Raw genomic sequence first — 20,806 nt, forward strand, 5'->3', positions numbered from 1 at the left:
GCTAGACTTAAACACACACACACACACCAAACATCCCAAGACGCCTCTCTCCAAATCCTAAGCAGGGCTTTCAGTGCTAGCCAGTTGACAAACATGATCACTCCGGCTTTGACTTGAGTTTTATGAACTGGAACACAAAACCTCTAATGATCCAGCTGAACCAGCTCTGCTATCAATAACTTTGTTTTTACTGCCCCCTGCTGTTTTGAGGCCATTTTGGTTGTTTGTTGGTATTTGGGGAGGGGGGGGGGGGGGGGGGGGGGTAGACACAGCTTGTACTCTCCTCACGTCTGTTCTAGCAGTTATTCATATCTTCACGTCGAGGGAAATAAGGGAAGGCGAAACGACCCATGGGAACAAATGAGCCAGGCATCATAGCTTCATCTGCTCCGACTTAAAGCTGCAAGTTTACAAGGGAGAAGTCAAGCAAAGTGGTTCAGAAATGACACTAAGCAGAGCAGAAGTTTGAATATAAATATCTCTATAAATATATATATATATATATACATAAACCAATGAATATATTGTAAATTTTCTTTTTTTGCTCCGTTTTTTCTGTACATAGGTTTGCATATTTTATAGGACTTTTACTTCTGTACAAGAACTGGGTAAATAGTTTAAAAAAATTATATATATAATATATATATATGAATGAAAACATGATAATGCTCAGTAAAACCAGGTACAAAAAACAGTCACTAGGATACGGTACAAACTGTAGGACTTGACCAAGGCATTTATCCAGAACAGTCAGGGAGAGCATTGACCTCAGATGGAGCGTAGACACACATTTACCAATTTTATAAAAAACAAATGTACAAAAAACACTGAATTTTAAACCTAAAGTTGGTTCTATTCTTTGCTTTGTTTAGATATTTGTTTAGGAGTCATGTTTGAGATTATGTGCATGCTTTCACAGCATTATTTTTCTATGAGTTGGTACGTGACCAAATGGTTTTTTATAATGACATGCACAGGCTACCGCTGTGGTCCCCCCGATGATCATAGTTCCTGTCTGAGGGACCATACTGCCTTCAGCACTTCATTGGTGATGGAGGGAAAAGAAGAAAAAAAAAAGAAAGAGAAAAGCTCCTAATGACCAAGTGATGTCAAAGACAGATTTGAATCATTTATTTATTGAATTATTTATTTATTTATTGTTTTTCTGTGCTGTTTGAGTCCAGATCCAAGCTCTATTGTCGTCACCGCTCCGTATTCTGACCGCTACTTTGACGTGGTAGCTGGTTTGAGTTGAAAAAGAAAAAAAATAACTTGGATAAACATTGACTTTATGATTTCCTTTCACTGGTAAAGTATTCACAACAATGCAGTACAACACTAAAGCCTTATGCATACTGTAATTATACATTCATACTGTTCTTTTTTTAAAAATGGAGGTGTTCGTTTTGTTCTTTTTAAAAAATGCCAAAATGGCTGGCTTCTGTTTTATTTTTTACCATTTGCTTCATTTCTGAAACCTTTAAAAACAACATGGTGGAGCAAAAGGAAATCCTGGTTAACCTGTACATCTTAGATCAGAGGAACACACACCTGCTGTCAATACTGTATGTAATCCAATATAGACTGGACTCTTATTAATCCTTGGTAGCATATAAAAGAATTTTAGCTTTTAAAGCCATTTTTTTTTCATGCTGATTTTTAAATGTTTGACAGAGCTCTGATCTTGTTCAACTGTGTTCTGTCAAGAAGAAAATTCAATGAAGACTGCACTATTTCATCAGAAGAAGAAAAAAAGAAAAAGAGAGCGAGAAATCTGAGTTCCTGTTCTGTGCTGTTTTCAGTGTTTTATTTCTAATGCTCAGTAATGTTGCTAGAATCACATTTTACATCATGTGGTTTTATTCAAAATGTTCTGGAAATCGACTGCATTTCCCATTTTCAGCACAGATGGGGGAGTGGGGGTAATGAATGTTGCATATTAAGCTTTTTTGCCAGGTTCCTAATGAGCTGAGCTTGTGATTGGGCAGTACGCTTTAGGCTCCCGCCCCCCGTCTCTCCAGACAGCACCATTCTCTGGTCCGCTGGACTCCTCTTTTGTAATTTTAAATGAATGATGCGTCTCAGCTTAGCCCAATAATAAAGCACAGTCTAGAAAAAAGCATGCTGTGTGGTGTCCAATTGCTGATTCCTCATCAGCACGTTACTTGTGTTCTACTTTAATGCAAACTCTTAGATACGAATACGATACGTCTGTCGAAAAAACAGTACAACGGAAGAGCTTGCTGGAACGACGGAGTTTATACTTCCAGGATTTATTGAGGTAGCAGGATTTATGCATAATGCATTTGAGCTCAACTCCGAATGGACGATTGTGAGTCATGAGATTCAGTTTGCATTCACATCGCCAAGGTCTTCAGAGACGATGAACACAGCTCTGAGTTCAAAAGTTTTCCTGGGGCGAAGCATGATTTCATTTGCAAAAGTGGCCAGTTCTGAATAAATAAACATTTATTTGTGTTTTAAAAAGCATCACAGTAGCACATAACAGCAAGTCAATCTACAAAATTACATTTATTCTCATTTTAGATTAAGAAAAAAATTATAAAGATTTTGAAAAAAAAATGAATACAAAAGGTAAAATCCTGTTTTAGCAAATGAAAAATATATCTTCCAGTATTTGGCTTTCTTCCAGGTCCTGTTGAAAGCTTTGAGGATAATTCCCACCGGGAGGAAGCAGGGCTCCACCGACTGGTCTGGGAGCTGCAAAAGTTGATGAATTGTGTCGTGACGTTTTGGGTCTTCGAGCACCTGGTCTGCGCTGCTCAGAGGCCGAGACGGGACTAAAAATATCCAACAACTCAACCACAGAAAAGTCCAGTCTGAGAAAAATGGAAAGAAAAGAAACAACAATTTTTGTTTTGATTGTGGTTTTCCCCACATACCTTGTGTTTTACCACACAACCCATTGGAGCCTTGCAAAGAGGTAGTTCCGTAAATGTGTGGTTGAGAAACAAACACAAATGCTGCCAGTTACATCCCAGACCCTTACATTTACACAAGTCCGTTTGAAGCTTTGTGTGTGTTTCGATAACTGTCATACACCTTTCACTTGTTAACTCAGACAGTACAAAAAGCAAAACTCTTTTCCCCCAAATGCTAACAAATTCTTTCCTGAGGAAGTGCCAGAAGAACTCTAACAAGCAGCAGCGCTAACAAGTCAGAACCACTGGGGCGTCCCCGCTGAAAAGCAACCTTTCTTGCAGGTGTGTGAGAATGAGGAGGAGAGGGGCCTGGTGCTGCTTTCTCCTCCGGAATAGAAATGAGGGAGTGTGTGCAGTGAAATAAATAAACCAAAACGGGGGAGATTAAGCTAATAGAGATTCAATCCCTCAGTCTGGCTGGCTTGATAAATTATTCAGTGTATACACAGTCGAACGGCGGCCATTCCAGATACAAAACATGAATTCTTTAAAGCATGCCCGACGGATCTTGCCAACATAATTCTCTGCTCATTTAAAGCTGCATCGATTTGCATCGCGCCGCTCTGCACACAGCTCTCCCAGGTAGGGGTGATCTTTGGGATGCACTTGTTGATATGCGTGTGGGTGGTCACCAGACGAGACACGCCAGCGAAACTCCTAATCAGGGCGCATTTGTGTTCCTGCACACGTAACTACAGACCTTGATATGTGGCGTTCTCAGACTAATTCCAGGCAGCACACATCAGTCGCTGAAAAGCTTTAAAAGGCTATATTTTGTTTTGGCAGCACGAACAAATGTATGCACGTGTTTAAGCATGAGGGAGAGAGTGAATGAGGGTTAAGTCAACGGAGGTGTGATGGCTGATGGCGGGGAGGGGAAAGAAACAGCCTGAAGCATGAAAAAGTAAATTTATCCTCCTCATTTGGCCTGCTTTGTGTCAACCAGGAGACAAAAAAGAAAGGGTAAGAATAGCTGGTGTGTGCGTGTGTGTGTGTGTGTGTGTGTGTGTGTGTGTGTGTGTGTGTGTGTGTGTGTGTGTGTGTGTGTGTGTGTGTGTGTGTGTGTGTGTGTGTGTGTGTGTAAAAGAGGCTGGAAATGAGTTCTGCTTTTTGGATGGAAAGGCGGGCGGCGAGGGAGCGTGGGGAAGGAACTTTGGACGGGATGCTTCACTCGAAATGTGAGAATTTGCATTTTTATTTGTTGATTTATTTAATGGACAGGGCTCTCAAACAGCCATCCATCAACAAGCGACATGGCTGTAATGAATAATGCATCACTTAAGGGCGGTCACAATCCATAACGAGGGTGGGGGTGGGATGGAGGGTACAGTTTGGGCAGGAGTTGGGGAACAATGGTGGGTGGGGAGATAAGAGGAGCGGCAACGCTGAGACTGAACAAGAGAAGTAAAACAAGAACAAACTGATTTCTAAGAAAAACTAAAAATAAAAGTTACTTTTTCCTACATACGTATTATCCCCCCCCCCCCCCCCCCACCCACCCACCCACCCACCCCCACCCAAACACATGGCAGATCGGAAGTCTTTAGACTGAATCCATGCCTTCCCGGTGACTATGAACCTTTATTTTCTCACTCATAACTCTGGCTGCTTATTCGGCTCCTCTCTTTCATTAAAGATAGCCGTCTCGCCCCGATGCCCCTTTTCATTTGCAGTCCAAACAGTAAAATAAAAAACCTATAATGGCCGCTGCATATATCCGGCATGACAATTTCCAAACCAATCAATAGCAGGCGGGCAATGGCAGAATAAATGGAGATGAGATGAGCAGGGTGTGCTGGAACTGTCTCATTACTAACTAGCGCAGGATTCATGAAAGGATTAGGAAGGTCACTTAAAGTTAACACCCATTCTGGGTTCGCAATTTGTGCATCGCGATTGTGATGGTTGAGATTAGATAGCCATGGAGGGGGGTAAAAAAACATTTTCCAAGGGGATTACAGAACAAATGGTCCTCAACTGACTTTGCTTAAACATCTCATATAGAAGCATTTTTGAATCTTTGTTGCATTGTAACAGTAATTTTGTTGCTTTGTTTAGTTTTCATGGTTATTCCAGCAGAAATATTCTGAAATTGCTGATAGAAAGAAACGGGCCCGTCACCCATAGCAACCAAAAATAAACAAATTGTTCGATGCGAAACATATGGTGGCGTAAAATGTTTGACTTTTTGGAGACTGCCTTGCTTCAACACTTGTACCTGGATCAACCTGCTCAGACTAGCTGTTAGCTTATCTGTCAAGTGAGAATGAATCTCTGTTTCTCCAAACAGAGGTTGTTCAAAGAGTCATCAAGTAAAAACTTTGTTTCTATAATAAAAATGAAATTAAGAATAAACTTAAAATGATCTGTACTATTCCTCTACGGCAAAGATGATGATGCAGGGCATACACTGTGGTGTAGCAATGATTTATATTTTAATTTCCAGAAAAGAAAACAGAAAAACCTCGCTGTTTCCTAATGATGATCGTTTTCTTAGAAAAGATAACTATGGTTCTAATGACTTTGGTGGATTACAAGATGATTGAAACTTACAAAAGCCATCAGAGAGGCAGGTTTCCTCGTTACATTTAGCAACAAACATTTAATTTTATCATCTCTTTTCTTTTTTTTTTTTTTTAACTAAAAGTCCAGTTACTTTAATAGACTTTGGGGGAGAAAATGGATGGTAATAAGAGTTGATGGCTTAGGTCCCCTGATGGAGCTAATGGGCATCTGCCAGAGCTTGCAGCCTAAACTTGGACCATGTGCTGCTTTGATTAAGAGTTGCTAGATGTAATGTAGTAAACTTTAAACTGCTTTGAGGGTTTCTTGTTTGGAAAGTGGTCATTTTAACATCCTGTCTCACTAATAAACTGGATTTTATAAAAGGTGGCAGAAAAATGCCTGTAAAGCATCACATCTAAAAAGACATACTTTGCTATTTTTTTCATATTTTTGAATCATTTTCTTGAGCGAGTGTGTGCTAAAATGACCCTTTACAGAGTTAATGAAATGTCACTCAGACCCCAACTGCCGTCTGTTGCCCGAAAACCGCATTTGAAACTTCAGAGTGCCGGTCCTTTCTGTTGGAGCTGACATACATGGTGCTGAAGATGAATCAGTCCTGTAGACACTAGGGAAGACTGGGCAGACGTTTCAGCTGTTGGATGTTAAAAAGAGGAACGCATAGCGAGGAGACGGGTTTTGCTAGGGGGTGCTAAAAGCAAGCAAAACTGACAAGTGTGCCTTTAACAGAGATGGTGTTTTTCTTTGATGCACGTGTACACTAACTAATATTTTACATTTATGACTCCACAGCAGCTCCACGTGTGCAGCAGCACACACTGGGGTTAATTACCGTTTAGTGACTCAGGCTAATGCCCGATGCTTTTGTGTCTTTCTCATCGTTTCCATTCTTCTCCATCTGGACCTAATCTGTCTTTCCCTGCTTCCCATTTTTCATGTTTTCCAATGCTCTCATCCTCAAATGCACTTTTAACATCTCTCCCTCGCTCCAGCCTTCTCTGTCTCATTACTGTAGCAGAGCAAAGAGGGAGGGCGGCGTGTGCATCCAAGTCTGTTCAATTACACCTGCTGCAGGATCCCTGCTAGGCCGACTAATGGAACGCAGCGTGTCTCCTGACAGGCTGGCCACAGCCTAGCTAGCCCTGTAAAAAGCTTCATTTAGCTTCTCGCAGCTCGAAAAGTTAGCCAGATGAAGAGAAGTTATCAGTTAGCCGCAAACTCTCCCAACAAACTCTAGGACTAAAGAAAAGCTGCAAAATCCCAATAATTCCTGTTTCTTTAAAGCTCAACAGTTGATAATTTTTGAGAACCAAAGGAAAAACATGATCCGCCTTCAGGAGACACAAGCAACTCATGAAATATTGGTAATTATGTCTTTGCTCTTTAAGCTCTTTCTCTTTCAGCACCTTCTTCTGAATCTGAAGCTACATGTTTCTGCCCAACAAGCTACCCACAGCTGCCTCTTTTGTTTGTTTTATTTTATTGCGCCTCTCACCTTTCTTATTTCTGCTTCTGCTAGTTGCTGCCAATAAAAAAAAACTGACACTTTAATATTACTTGATGCTCCTTTCCTTCGTCTGATGTGACGGCTGCCTTTGACGCGTACAGGATCTGCTCTAAAGTCTCCAGTCTGCTTCGTAAACTGCCTCCTGGTGACTAATGTTAGGACCTGACAGCACTTTAATAAAACCGAGCCGAATAGAAACAGTTTTTTTTAACTACTATTACTGCACTTCCCTTTTTGAATTTATATTACTAATTTTGATTCAACTTTAATCCTGCTTAAAGAAACACAATTAGCGTCATCACAATAAATGTGAAGTATTTATGGTGAACGTTTGCTTACTTCCCAGGAGTCTTTTGGGTTGTAGACTCTGATGCGGAACGCTTCACCTCTGAAGGAGGCCGTGCTTGAGATGTGGTCACGTCCCTTCTGGATGGTTCTGACAGACCAGCTGCTGAAAAAATAAAAGCAGAGTTTTGCTGCCAGAATCCAGGACAACATTTTATGTGGAAATGAAAATGCAAAAAAAAAAAAAAATTAAAAAGCTCTAGTGGGGCAGTATTGTCATTTGCTCTGACCTGAAAGCATCCCTTTGCACACGAATAAGAAAATAACCAATTAACCAAACATAACACTAGCGTACCGTTTCCACTGACTGAAGGAGCAGGAAGACTCTGAGAGTTTGTGTCATCTACGTTTTGTCCTGCTGAATGTGCCTCAGCATCTCCCGATATCCTGAAAACCACAGACAATGAAACAAAGCGGTTTTTCATCCTGGATGACCGCTGTTCTCCGGGAGTGTGTGTGAGTCTTTGATGTGGGAGGTGTGTGTCTGATTAAAGTCGTTACTTGGTTTACCTGGAGGGCAAATCTTGGTGGGAGGGACCCTCCGCCCCTGGTGCTGCATCAATAGTATTTGAACTGCTGGGCTGAGCTTGAGTGGGCTGTTGAATCCTAAAAAACATGAAAAGAACAAAATATTAAATAAAAGAACAGCGATGACAAATTATTCAGACACACACAGAAGAAATACCGCTTGTTAATTAGGTTGAAAACAGCTCTTTGAGAAGTCACCATGCCTGTGATTTTTCTCTGGCCTGTGTGTTATACCTCCTGTAATCAAGTCGTGACTGTCGTAGCTGCTCAGCCTGTCTGCTGAGCTTCTCCTCCTGCTCCTCCAGCCGTGCCTGCAGACGCTCCCTTTCCGTCTCCAGCTGCATCTTTTGAAGCAACAGCTGGTGCCTCTTCTCCTCCCAGTCCTTGTGACCCAGCAAAGGCCTGGTCAGAGCTTCTTTATCCTCTGAACTCCTGAGTTTCCCATTGGGACTTCTGTACATAAATAAAATACCCATATTTAATATCCTTACAAGGTCTCTTCATAGAAAATAAGTCTGACAAACTGTACCTTGCACCATCCTTCTCAATAAAGGTGTCATGATGGCAATTCACTGGACAGGAGCTGCTGTCACTTCTCCACTGCTGTGTTCTGCAGCCAGAGTCATGACAGCTGCCCTGGCAGCGTTCACATGTGCAGCATGCCCGTGGCTGCCTGCTCTCCCTCTGTGTGACTGGCCCCTGTTTGGAGATGAACTCACCATCGGGGGAGATGGAGGCAGTGTGTAGAGGCATTTCTGCTGCTCCTCTTCTTGCATTAGCACTCCTGTACAACGGAGCTTGTTGCGCTCTAGCAGCAGCGAGGCTGAGGTACGAGCCGTCAAAGAGTGAGCCATCAGCTCTGCTTGCAGATGCCCTGCTGGGGGCTTCCTCGCTGTCGAGCACCTGTACAGAAAACCACGAGCCCTATGAGTTCTATTTGGCAGATTTAGAAAGCCTCTGAAGGCCTAATGGAGCTTTTTTGTCCAGACAAAACAGACTGCTTCATAAAAGTTTAATTTACAGCCAGGACAAAAACCTGAAATTTACCAATGCATTAGGACTAAGCTAATTTGCTAATGCTGTAATGTGCTGTAAAAGCTCCTTGTTTGTTTGCAAGACCCATTGAGTTTCCGAGTGCTGCCAAGGTACAGATTATGTAAACAGCTGAGCCCGGACACACCGTGTGTGGACACGGGAAACGAGCCGCTGCCAGATATGAGCAGTCTGGCTACGTCTGGGCTTTATGGCAACACACAACTTTCAAAACTGCAAACCTAACAGATGCCAGGGTACCAAGAGGACCATTTTTACTTGGGCATAAACGGCAGGTGTGTGAAGACCAGAAACATAATAAAATAAACAGGGAGAAGCCAACTTTATATTTTACAGATAAAAAAAAAGTTTAAATCAATTTGTCAAGGGTACGAGTGCAGGCAAACACGCGCAGCTCAGAACCACAGAGGGGCAATGAAGTCATCTATACTCAGACAAGCTAAAGTGTCACCTTGGGAACGCTTTTGTCATGTTCTTGTCATAAGAAACTTAGGATGAAATGGACTTTAGTGATTTGCTCTGATTTATTGTGACATGGGGCAATGTGCTGCAGTGCAGGTTTCCACATACCGTTTTTGTGCCGAAGATGGTGATAAATGTCAAACAGGGCTGCTCTCTAAATGCGCGCCAACCTTCAGTTTTATTTTACAGTTTCCACTGCATGTGCTCTAGTTTCAACGACAGTAAAACAAGAAAAGCGCGCACACACACGCGCACACACACACACACACACACACACACACAACTATTCCACCTTTCGCCCTACCTTACTAGCAGTTGGTGGCTGAGTGAGCGAAGCAATGGACTGGTTGAGCTTCGTCTGTTGCTGAGAAAGATATTGTTGGTAAAGACCGAGCAGCTCCTGGCATTCTTTGTACTGTTGCTGCAGGCCTGGAGCACCAAAGGTTAAGTAAAACTGCTGAAATCCCAAAAGATAAAAATATAACACATTCCCTTACCCAAACTAGCAAGCACTACACTGTTGGTAGAATTGTGTGGCTGAAGCACAGTTTTTACTTTGCAATATGTAATGCCTAAAGTACTGTGAAAAATATTTGCCTCTTTACCATTTTTCTCTCTTTTTTTGTCTTTAATGTTTCAGATCCAGTTTAGAAAATACAACAAAATTCAATTTCAGGCAATAATAAGCGGGCTAAATACAAATATAAAATTCTGTTCAAAATCACTTAAATATAAATAAAAATACATTTTATTTGTAATATGCTGTCTGACAACATGAAGTGGGCTAAACGATCTCAAAAGAAATATGACCTATTCTAAAGAAAATCAAGAACAAAAGAACCCAGAAGATCTGAAGTACTGCAGGACTCATTTGGTTTGAGAAAAGCTGTCAGAGTTCATGATTCGACAGTAAAAGAGGAATGTGTGTGTCAAATTTTTTCCTTTAATAAAAAAGTTTTAAAAATACTTTTTGAATTGACTGTTCTCCTTGCTATGCAATATGTTTGCTGACTTATAGATTCAAAGATTTTTTTATGCATACTTTAATACACTTGCAGTGGTCTCTAGTAGGAATGAATGCCCTCTGTAATGCTAACGGTTAGCTTCTACTAGCCGAGATGTTCTCTGCCGTTTCCTGAACGCTAAACCAACAATAGCCTTCGTCGTCATGAGTCAAGATGGGTGAGCCCATGAATGTTAAGTGACAGTGTGATGTAGATCTGTCAGGGTTTTCTGAACCATGCATCTTTCTATCAGAAGCTAGACCAACAATCAGAATTTAAGACTTCTTTCTCCAATGACACACTAGGCCAGAAAGGCAGAGGCAGAAAATTTGAAGTAAAAAGAGAGAAAGCGAGGAGCCCAGCAAAATCTAAGTTGTTATTGTGGAATGTAGCTTTCACCATCTGGGTTGAGCCAAGCTGTGCTGAGTTGAGCTGGGCTGTGCCATGCCAGGCTTTCTGCCAGTCAGAGAGCTGGCAGCCACAGGAAAACTAATCTGGAATGAGACTACTGCTGCGCCTCAGGAGCCCACTAATGACAGTGGCAGCACCACAGCACACCACACCACACAGACACATACAAAGATAATGAGCATGAGAATGGCTAGGCTGTACATAGACACACACACAACTATCAAGTCTGACACACACACAGACACAACAAGATACAACACTGCAAATTCCCCTCATGCACTGTAAACTGCCCACACACAAACACAACAATAAAGCTAGTAGTGTACAAAGCAAGTTGTACACACTCTCCCTCCCCCAAGCTGACCATAAAGTGTATTCCTCCAGGCCATATCTTTTATGACAGTGGCCATGCTCCCCCATCTGATGAGTTTCTCAGCATCCATTCCATTCCATTTCCATCCACTTATCCAGAGTCGGGTCACGGGGGCAGTTGCCTAAGGCGAGAGGCCCAGACTTCCCTCTCCCCAGCCACTTGGGCCAGCTCCTCCGGGGGATTCCCAAGGCGTTCCCTGACCAGGTGAGAGACATAGTCCCTCCAACGTGTCCTGGGTCTACCTTTAGGTCTCCTCCCGGTTGGACGTGCCCAGAAAACCTCACCAGGGAGGCGTCCAGCAGGCATCCTGACCAGATGCCCGAGCCAACTTCAACTGACTCCTCTCGATGTGGAGGAGCAGCGGGTCTACTCCGAGCCCCTCCCGGATGACCGAGCTTCTCACCCATTCTCTAAGGGAGAGCCCAGCCGCTCTTCGGAGAAAACTCATTCCGGTCGCTTGCATCCGCGATCTCGTTCTTTCGGTCACTACCCAAAGCTCATGACCATAGGTGAGGGTAGGAACGTAGATCGACCGGTAAATCGAGAGCTTCGCCTTCTGACTCGGCTCTCTCTTCACCACAACAGACTGGTACAATGCCCGCATCACTGCAGATGCAGCACCAATCCGCCTATATCGATCTCACGCTCCAGCTTTCCCTCACTCGTGAACAAGACCAAGATACTTAAACTCCTCAACTTGGGTCAGGCCCTCATCCCTGACCCGGAGAAGGCATTCTATGCTTTTCCGAATCAAGACCATGGTCTCAGATTTAGAGGAGCTGATTCTCATCCCAGCTGCTTCACACTCAGCTGTGAACCGCTCCAGCAAAAGCTGAAGATCACATTCTGATGAAGCCAACGGGACCACATCATCTGCAAAAAGCAGAGACCTGATCCCCAGGCCACCAAAACGGATGCCCTCCACACCTTGGCTGCGACTAGAAATCCTGTCTATAAAGGTTATGAACAGAATCGGTGACAAAGGGCAGCCTTGGCGGAGTCCAACTCTCACTGGAAAAGAGTCCGACTTACTGCCGGCAATGCGGACCAAGCTCTGACACCTGTCATAAAGGGACCTAACAGCCCGTATCAGAGGGCCTGGTACCCCATACTCCCGGAGTACCCCCCACAGGGCACCCAGAGGAACGCGCTCAAACACCTTCTCCAAATCCACAAAACACATAAAGACTGGTTGGGTAAACTCCCACGCACCCTCCAGGATCTCCCTAAGGGTATAGAGCTGGTCCAGTGTTCCACGGCCAGGACGAAAACCACATTGCTCCTCCTGAATCTGAAGTTCAACAATCCGATGGACCCTCCTCTCCAGAACCCCTGAATAGACCTTACCAGGAAGGCTCAGGAGTGTGATCCCCCTGTAGTTGGAACACACCCTGCGGTCCCCCTTTATAACTAAGGGGACCACCACCCCGGTCTGCCAGTCCAGTGAGACTGCCCCCGATGCCCACCCGATATCGCAGAGCCGCGTCAGCCAACACAGCCACACAACATCCAGAGCCTTAAGGAACTGCGGGCGGATCTCATCCATCCCTGGAGTCTTGCCACAGAGGAGCTTTTTAACCACCTCAGCGACCTCAGCACCAGAGATTTGAGAGGCCAACCCAAAGTCCCCAGACTCTGCTTCCTCATTGGAAGACATGTTGGTGGGATTGAGGAGGTCTTCGAAGTATTCTCCCCACCGATCCACCATGTCCTGAGTAGAGGTCAGCAGCACACGGTCCCCACTATAGATAGTGTTGGTAGCGCACTGCTTTCCCCCCCTGAGGCGCCGGATGGTGGACAAGAATCTCCTCGAAGCCGTACGGAAGTCTTGCTCCATGGTCTCACCAAACTCCTCTCATGCCCGGGTTTTTGCCTTGGCGACCACCCGAGCCGCGTTCCGCTTGGACTGCCGGTCAGCATCTATTTGTGAAAAGCCCCCATTTAAAGAGAAAATCAAAGTTCAAAGTAGAGTCTTATTGGAGAAATTGTTGGCGGAACACCGAATAAGAAAACACTTTGCTTGTAGGAAGACTTCAATCAGGCTGTGGAAATGAAACGGGGGGGGGCTTTGAATTGAGGACCTGACACCAGACAAATGCAATGCAGCAGCTTCCACAAACACTGGGGAAATGTGAAGGAACACTTTGATTAAACCCTCTGTCTAACTCTGGCTCCTCTAGGCCTGCGCTGATCTCCATGAAAGCAGCGCTATATGGAAAACTTAAGGACACCACATCACGTAAACCAGCACTGGGAGGTCTGTTTATGCAGCATGAAGGATCTTAAACGGGTGAAGCTGAATATGCCTCTGAGGTCAGGCCTCACCTAGATCAAAGACAGAATTGAGTTTAAAAAAAAAAGTGAAATAAAAAAAGGTTTCATTTGCCTGAGTAAAGAAAAACAATTGGGGATCAAATTATTTCTGTACAATTAAAACTTCAAACATGAGGCATGTTAATGCTGTCCCAGGCTAATCTCAGATATGTTACAGGTAAGAAGGTAAACCTTCTCTCAGAATGTCATCACTAAACACACCTGCTCTACAGCCTTGGACACCATCCAGTGGGAGCGCTGGCAAACCTAGTTTACATCTGAGCCACAAAGTGCAGACAATAACTTACTCCTTCCCTCCTGCACCAAAAATACTCCAAATCAAGGGCTTGCAGAGAAGAGGCTTCAGACGGGGGCTGTCAGAATGATTCACTTCCCTGTCAGGCCCAGGCGCAAATGAAATAATGAAATCCATTTCAAGGTGGAACAAATTTGCACAGGAGGGGGGGGGGGGTGTTAAGGTCCACTTTAGCGCTCTGTACCAAACAGATTGAGTCCAAGCCGGAGTGCATAGACAATTGGAGAAAAGGACTGGTGCATGATGGGTGTTGGAGTACATGAATGTGTTTTAAAAAGAATGACAGAACTGGAGGACTTAAACCAAGAAAGATGGTATGAATGCAACACAGAAAAGGAGTTAGGAAACACTCAGAAATCAGAAATGCATCCTAAGACAGCTATTGTCCACCATTTTTAGGAATCATTATTCACAACCCAAACCTAACAGTTTGGAAGCACTGACCAAGTTGTGTCTTACTGAGTCATTAAGCAAGCCATCTGTCTATGAAGTAGGTTTATTACACACCTACCAAACCAAGATTCAACATGAATTATCAATGATCTACCAAACTAATGATCTATAGCCTTCATTACTTTAGTGCATTTCAGGTTATCGTGTATTAGACACAGAAAAAGGTTGTTTCAGTTCGGCTGTTCACTTAAACTATAAACAAACTTATGTTTACTTCAAATAACAAGAGTTCAGGGTGCTTATATTACATACAGTGTGGTCCACAATCTATCAGATTCCAATTCTCCATGGATTTAGAGCAAACATATTTGTAGCACAGCTGATTACTCATTACCGATCAGTGTGGATCACTATTTAGTTCTTTGAAAGGCGTTCTAGAAAGATTTGTTGGGGCTCACAATGGCCAAGTACAACTCCATAATGAAGCCCTATAATGGAAAGGGGGACTGATGAGGAACAAAGTCTGCCTATATTCAACTACAACAAAGAAATTTTAACTTAATTTAACTTAAAGAGATACTTTTCAACTTTTTCATTTTTTAAAACTATTTTCTTGAGCCAGTATGTGCTAAAATGACCCTTTACATGGTTAATGAAATCTCACTCTGCCCCCCACAGCCCTCTGTGGCCAGAATCTGGCATTTGCAACTTCAGAGTGCCACTCCAGTCTGATGGACTTAGAAAACAACTTGAGCTGACATACCTGGCGCTGTAGTCTGGTCCCATTACATTTCCTGCATGTTTTAGATCATAAACACAGCTGTTTTGTTCAGTTTGGTGATGAATCACTCCTGTAGACACTAATAAAGGCTGAGGAGACATTTGAGCTTTCAGATTAAGGTATTAAAAATGCACAGCACTTAACGGACACTAGAGAGTGCTAAAAGCAAGTTAAAACAAATGGAAAAAAATTGCATACCAGACAAGAAACAGATAAACTATAATTGTTAGGCTGCCCTAATCTTTAAACATCAGCATCGGCCATTGAAAACCCATATCAGTTGTTCTAAATTAGACTATTTTTAATTAAAACTAAATAATTCTCTTTAAACTAGCTTTGTAATCCTAAATGCCTCTCACCTTTGACAATGTTACAGAAAACGTTAAATTTATTTAGTCCCATAATCCCTTGCATTGATGAGTGTGGCCTTATTGTTATAAGCTTTCTTGAACGATTCATAATTTGTAGGACCATCCAGAGAAACACATAAAATCTATAGCATGCAGTTATTTGTTATAACAATGAATGTACAACATAACAAATCATTTTTTATTCCCTCTGATTACAAATCACATCACAGCTTCAATAAGCAATGCCAAGAATCAATACTGACTACAGGAGTTTAACTTTTGATCCAAAATGGAATGCCCGGAGCTAATTATGGCAACGCTGGCAATGTTTTTGCAAAGTCTAAGAAAAAATATTCCTTATAATTATCCAAGTTTCCGACAGTTATCATTTTACTAAAAAAGCACGCTAATAAACCAGATCCGTATAATTACATGTAATCATGTTGTTTCTATTTACTTGGTGGTATTGTTTCGCTTAGCGACTCATGCTCTCTGTTTTAAACCTGAACTACAGAACGGTTTAAGTATTGCCAAACTGGCTTCTGCCCAGGCCAGCATCTTCTTTTTTATTAACCTCCAAAATGCATTACTTCCTATCTCAAACACAAACTCGGCTCTATGTGCCACTCAGTTGCAAATGTCAGCAGAATCTCCCAAATATCAAAGAAAGTTTTCTGTCTCATCCTGGGTGGCTAGGGGGCTAAAGTATAGGCCCACACGTTTTAAACCTCAGACAACCCTGAGCCTTGGTTAGATAAGATAAGCTGAGGCGTAATGGAATTAGACTTGACAAGACTCTCACTCAGTGTGTTTGCCTTTGGTGTCTCCTTAACCTTTAGAAGAAGTGCTGAAACCCTCTGCCTGAGAAGAGCCTTCACGACTCGCGCATGCACTTTAAAAGACTGTTACCCCCTAAAGATGCTAGGTCTTAAATACGTATTCCCCCTAAAATACCTTTAATGAAGTTTAGAAGTTCAGTGTAAATGCCAAGTCTCCAAGCCAAAGGGCCTTTAATAGAGTTGTGCTTTTCTAATTTTACATGCTGCTTTTGCCAATCAGGCAAATTTGCAGCTGGATCAATTACTCTTTTTGCTGCAGTTAATTACACTGTGGATTGAATTATGAATGCATAGTGTGACGTGTTTTGGGTATTGGGTTTATTTTTCTGTCGTTTGGATTGTCTAAAGACTTTGTGAGTTTGTTGTGGGGTGACGTGACTGACAAACGGCTTTAGCTCATTTATTTTATTTATTAGCTGTTGTGTTGTAAATGCTGTAGGGCTGGGCAATGTGGCCTCAAATCAGTATCACGGAGTACTGAGCAGTTCACCTTGGGCCAAGTACACAGGTGGCAGGAATGGCCAATCACATGGTAGCAAGTATCAGCAGGGCCAGTAGATGAGCTTATGGACGGTTCTAATGGGAAAAAGGCTTTAACACATGTGGTTGTTTTCCACTCGGTCCTAGTGCTCCACCATTGCCTATTTAATATAGCGTAATATTGCTTTTGGATGGTAAAATGTGCAGAGGACAAAAATTTACTTTGGGAAAAGTGTGTGTGTGTGTGTGTGTGTGTGTGTGTGTGTGTGTGTGTGTGTGTGTGTGTGTGTGTGTGTGTGTGTGTGTGTGTGTGTGTGTGTGTGTGTGTGTGTGTGTGTGTGTGTGTGTGTGTGTGTGTGTGTGTGTGTGTGTGTGTGTGTGTGTGTGTAAGGGGGTCATGTCCCCACCACCACCCCCACCCCACCGCCAAAACTATGTCCACGTGTATGCCTGTGGATGTGTCCAGAAATAACGGCACAGACAGGTGACAGGATGCAAATAGATGGTCCTACAATCTCAGAGTTTTGGTAGATCGTCGTCACATTATAATCCTTAATGATCTTATATCGTCAGATTGCATGGCCCTAGGCAGAGTCACTCAAATACACGTGACTCCACCCCATCCAGTTTGTATCACAGCATCATAAAGAAATACGAACATAGGCAACCAACATACATCTATTGACATGGGCAAAATGAAGTTGGTAATAAATGTCTGTTTCGGTAAGTTTTCTGTATGCCGCCCACCCCTAAAATACAGTCACTTTTATTTGAATGTGTACTTTACTATTTAAAATCAAAGAACATCACTTACTATTTTACCTGAAATTAACCGAAGGTTACATTTTGGCACAATACAGCAACAGACTGATCGTCGAATTCATCTGATCTCACATTTCTGACTCAATAATATTCAATAGTTAGGGACACTTAAAAAAACATGGTGTGAAAGCCAACACCATGATCCTCTAAGTAAATATCAAAATTCATGTTTATATTGTAGGATGATTCGGGCAGTCCAGACCACGACCATGAAATTGATTCTGTGCACAACAGTGGATAAGCTAGAAGCAATTGCAAAGGACAACTGCAGCAAGCATCAAATCATCTAAACGCATCTATTTCTGTGCCTTTTTGTCAGACTGACAAGTCCTGCCCAAAGGTTTAGTCTTTCAGTGGGACAACACTGCCCCCTGCTGACTGTTTTGAGAAAATGATAAACTACAGTGTTATAGTAACTTTGTTGTTTAACCACATCAAACAGCTACAGCGTGAGCCCTACGAAATCTCCTGTTATTGCTTTTTAAGTATTTTTACCCTCAAATTCAGTTTTTTCTGTTTTTCTTTCCCAGTTTAAGGATTTTAAGATCATTAAATATGGAAATCTGAAAAATGGATTTTGAGGTTCAAAAGAAAATTAAATCAAGCCTGGAAAAAATGTAGGTGGATTTCATAGGTCTCTAGAAGTGCAGACACGATGATTATCCAATCAAAAGCACCAACCAAAAGAAACTGATAGCCTTAGCTCCACAGCATAACGCCAAATTTTGTGAAGAAAATCCATATTAAGTATATCTGCAGCATTCCTATAGTGTTTTGAATTATTATATCTTGGAGTTATGCAGAGAGCCTTAGTTTAATCACAGTTAATCTTTTTGCAACATATCTAGAGCATCCTGAGACTACAGGACTTAAAAAACAAAGGGCACACCCATTATTACATCTACTCATCTATTATCTATCACCGCTTATCCTTGCAGGGTAGCGGGGGACTGGTGCCCATCACCGGCAGTCTCTGGGTAAACAGCCGGGGTACACCCTGGACAGGCTGCCGGTCCATCGCAGGCCCATTAGTACATTACATCTCATTTAAAAAAGCAAAGTTCACTAACAATTACTAAAAAATGATTAGAAAAACTCATTTCTCATTAACTTTCACCTGCAATTTCCACTTGAATTTAACACAATCAAGACTTACTTAATTAAAACACACATTGCACAAATCCTAATATATACTTCCTGTCTGTTATTTTTGAAAGGATACTCTCTCTCTCTTGTGCTATCATCAGGTTCTGTTGCTCCAGCTGCTGGATCTTACGTTCAAAATTCCCCTGCTCATCTTTCAGACGTTGAACTGAAACATCCTTCTCCTCGCTTACTCTGCCAAGCAAGAAAAACAAACGGTTAACAATACATTTTCAACAATACGTAAAAAAAAATAAAATAAAGGAACAACATCATAAAATACTACTAAATTATTCAGAAATGAAACTGAGTGTAGTTTTAAGTTCCTGGGTTTATAGAAATGTGTTTTCAGTAACACCAGAGATTATGGTTATATGTGTTTGTTACCTTGCTAGTTCTTCAATGAGGGTTGCAATTCGCTTTTTGTCTTCAAGACAGAGGTCCTTCAAAGAGACTTCGCCCTTCTGTCTGCTAGTTTCAGAGACCGTCTAAGTGAAAAATGATTAACAAGCTAAATCATAAAAAGATAATTTATAAGAATATTGTAAGTTTTTCCCCATACTATATAAAACAGTTTCTACTTAACACTGACTCACCTGTGGAAAAGAGTGAAAAACATTCTGAGGCTGAGCAAGTGTGTGGATAGTAGGCACAGCAACATGTTGTTGAAATGAGATTTTTTTCTTGGTGTGAGGTCCAGAGTAATCGCTTTGTAAGTGTCCCTGTTTTGTGCCTTTTGTCTTTTGTTTGTCTTGATGTCTGCTGTCAGAGCCTGGCCTCACTTGGAGCTTGGTCCCCCTTTGGCTGGATGCACCAGTGCCGCCTGGTCTGAGACTGAAAGGTACCTGAGGCTTCGTTCCTCCATCAACTCCTGAGCCAGTTAGTAGAAGAGTACAAAAGAAAACCAGTAGGTATGAGGCAAAAATAATTTACCCACACTCATTTAGAACTCACTTCATTTTACATTTCTTAAAATTACAAGACTTACCAGGGACAAACACCAAAGGCTGTTCCTCATCAGACACTTGGAAAAAGCAAAGAAAACACAGTCACTTAATACTAAAACCACAAAAAAAGGGAAATTGGGCCAACATGTGCATACCATTTAACAAAACACATTTCTTTCACAAGTTGTGTGAAGATTTAAAACAAAAATAACACTTTCATTGAATAACATTCATTAGCCTGTGGTGTGATACAACTGTATATTAGAACAGGGATGACACTTTAATGATTATACCTGTTTGTACAGTTAAAATCAAGAATGAGCTAGAAGACCATGTGCTGAAGACCCAGAAAACTCTCAAAAGCTTCTACCTGTTACTGGAATGAAGGAAGTTGTGCTTTGCTGGTTAAAAAAAACGTTCAAATAGTTTGAAGGTGATGAAAAATTTATATCTTACTTGTAAATAGCTCTGTGAATATTCTCAGTTTAGAGAGATGGAGATTAATCCTGATCAGATAAACAGCTAGACACGTTTAATTCACGTTTCTTGGTTATTCTGGCAGAAATATTCAGAAGCCAGGAGGACTACAGTAGCTAGCGCAGCAGCGAGATCGGCAGTGCCACTGCAGCAATGTAAATAGCTAAAGTGAAATGCACAGTGGTGTTAACATGTTATTGGATTTCTTTTAACACAACAATGGCAATTTGTAACTAGCTTACTCAGACTAGCTAGCTGCTCATTTTCTACACAGGGAAAAATATTAGTTTGTCAAATTCTTTTCACAGAAACCCATTTCAAAAGATCTGAACCATCCCTTTAAGCTATAATTGTTTGTCATGAAACGTACAGGGATAAGTTTTAAAGTTATTGTTTCTTATCGCAGATATAGTATTCTAAATGCAACAGCATTGCTGATATTGTTGATGGCAACTTGATACCGCTAAACACAAAACACTACATCAACAGAAAGGACTAACATTTAACCTAAAAACTTGGCCAGCTAAAGATTCTTCGCCTCTTCCCAATATTAAAAACTCAACTCTTACCACAAGCAAAACATAAGTTAAAACCGTAGAAACGTTAGTCTGTATGTGAGGTTCGCAGTGGCATGAACCACTTAGAGAAGCTTATAAAGTTTATTAAAAGTAAATTACCGCTATTCATCCAAAATATCTCCGACTTTTCAACCGAGTTTGCCGCTGCCGCCATGTCGAAACAACCGCCACTCCCTGTGATCCACGCGTTGCTAGGGAATTGTAGTTCCGCCTTTA

At 42.0% G+C, this 20,806-nt stretch overlaps 1 protein-coding gene across 2 annotated transcripts; it reads right to left on the reverse strand.

Annotated features, from left to right (window-relative positions):
- Window positions 1-2,451: 2,451 nt before the first annotated feature.
- kiaa1328 (KIAA1328 ortholog) lies at window positions 2,452-20,800 on the reverse strand. 2 transcript variants are annotated; one of them, XM_015959389.3, is made up of 12 exons: window positions 20,690-20,800; window positions 19,577-19,612; window positions 19,185-19,459; window positions 18,976-19,076; window positions 18,668-18,783; window positions 9,668-9,792; window positions 8,378-8,751; window positions 8,083-8,301; window positions 7,831-7,926; window positions 7,616-7,707; window positions 7,315-7,423; window positions 2,452-2,840 (listed from the first exon to the last, which is right to left on the reverse strand). In XM_015959389.3, exons 1-12 carry the CDS (start codon window positions 20,742-20,744, stop codon window positions 2,609-2,611), a joined length of 1,830 nt encoding a protein of 609 aa, XP_015814875.1. In that variant the 5' UTR covers window positions 20,745-20,800; the 3' UTR covers window positions 2,452-2,608. The 2 variants fall into 2 exon arrangements, with proteins under 2 accessions (XP_015814875.1, XP_015814874.1); XM_015959388.3 differs by having other exon boundaries at window positions 7,315-7,426.
- Window positions 20,801-20,806: the final 6 nt, after the last annotated feature.

The sequence above is a fragment of the Nothobranchius furzeri genome, chromosome 3 (genome assembly GCF_043380555.1).
Source record: "Nothobranchius furzeri strain GRZ-AD chromosome 3, NfurGRZ-RIMD1, whole genome shotgun sequence".
Classification (NCBI taxonomy): Eukaryota; Metazoa; Chordata; class Actinopteri; order Cyprinodontiformes; family Nothobranchiidae; genus Nothobranchius; species Nothobranchius furzeri.

What these genes read in the sequence shown, in the direction of transcription:
- kiaa1328 (XM_015959388.3), bottom strand. Translation starts at nt 20,744, where the DNA reads ATGGCGGCAGCGGCAAACTCGGTTGAAAAGTCGGAGATATTTTGGATG. An exon ending in GATATTTTGGATGAATAGCG is followed by an intron (nt 19,613 to 20,689) that starts GTAATTTACTTT and finishes GCTTTTTCCAAG; the next exon opens with TGTCTGATGAGGAACAGCCT. An exon ending in CTCATTGAAGAACTAGCAAG is followed by an intron (nt 18,784 to 18,975) that starts GTAACAAACACA and finishes CTTGCTTGGCAG; the next exon opens with AGTAAGCGAGGAGAAGGATG.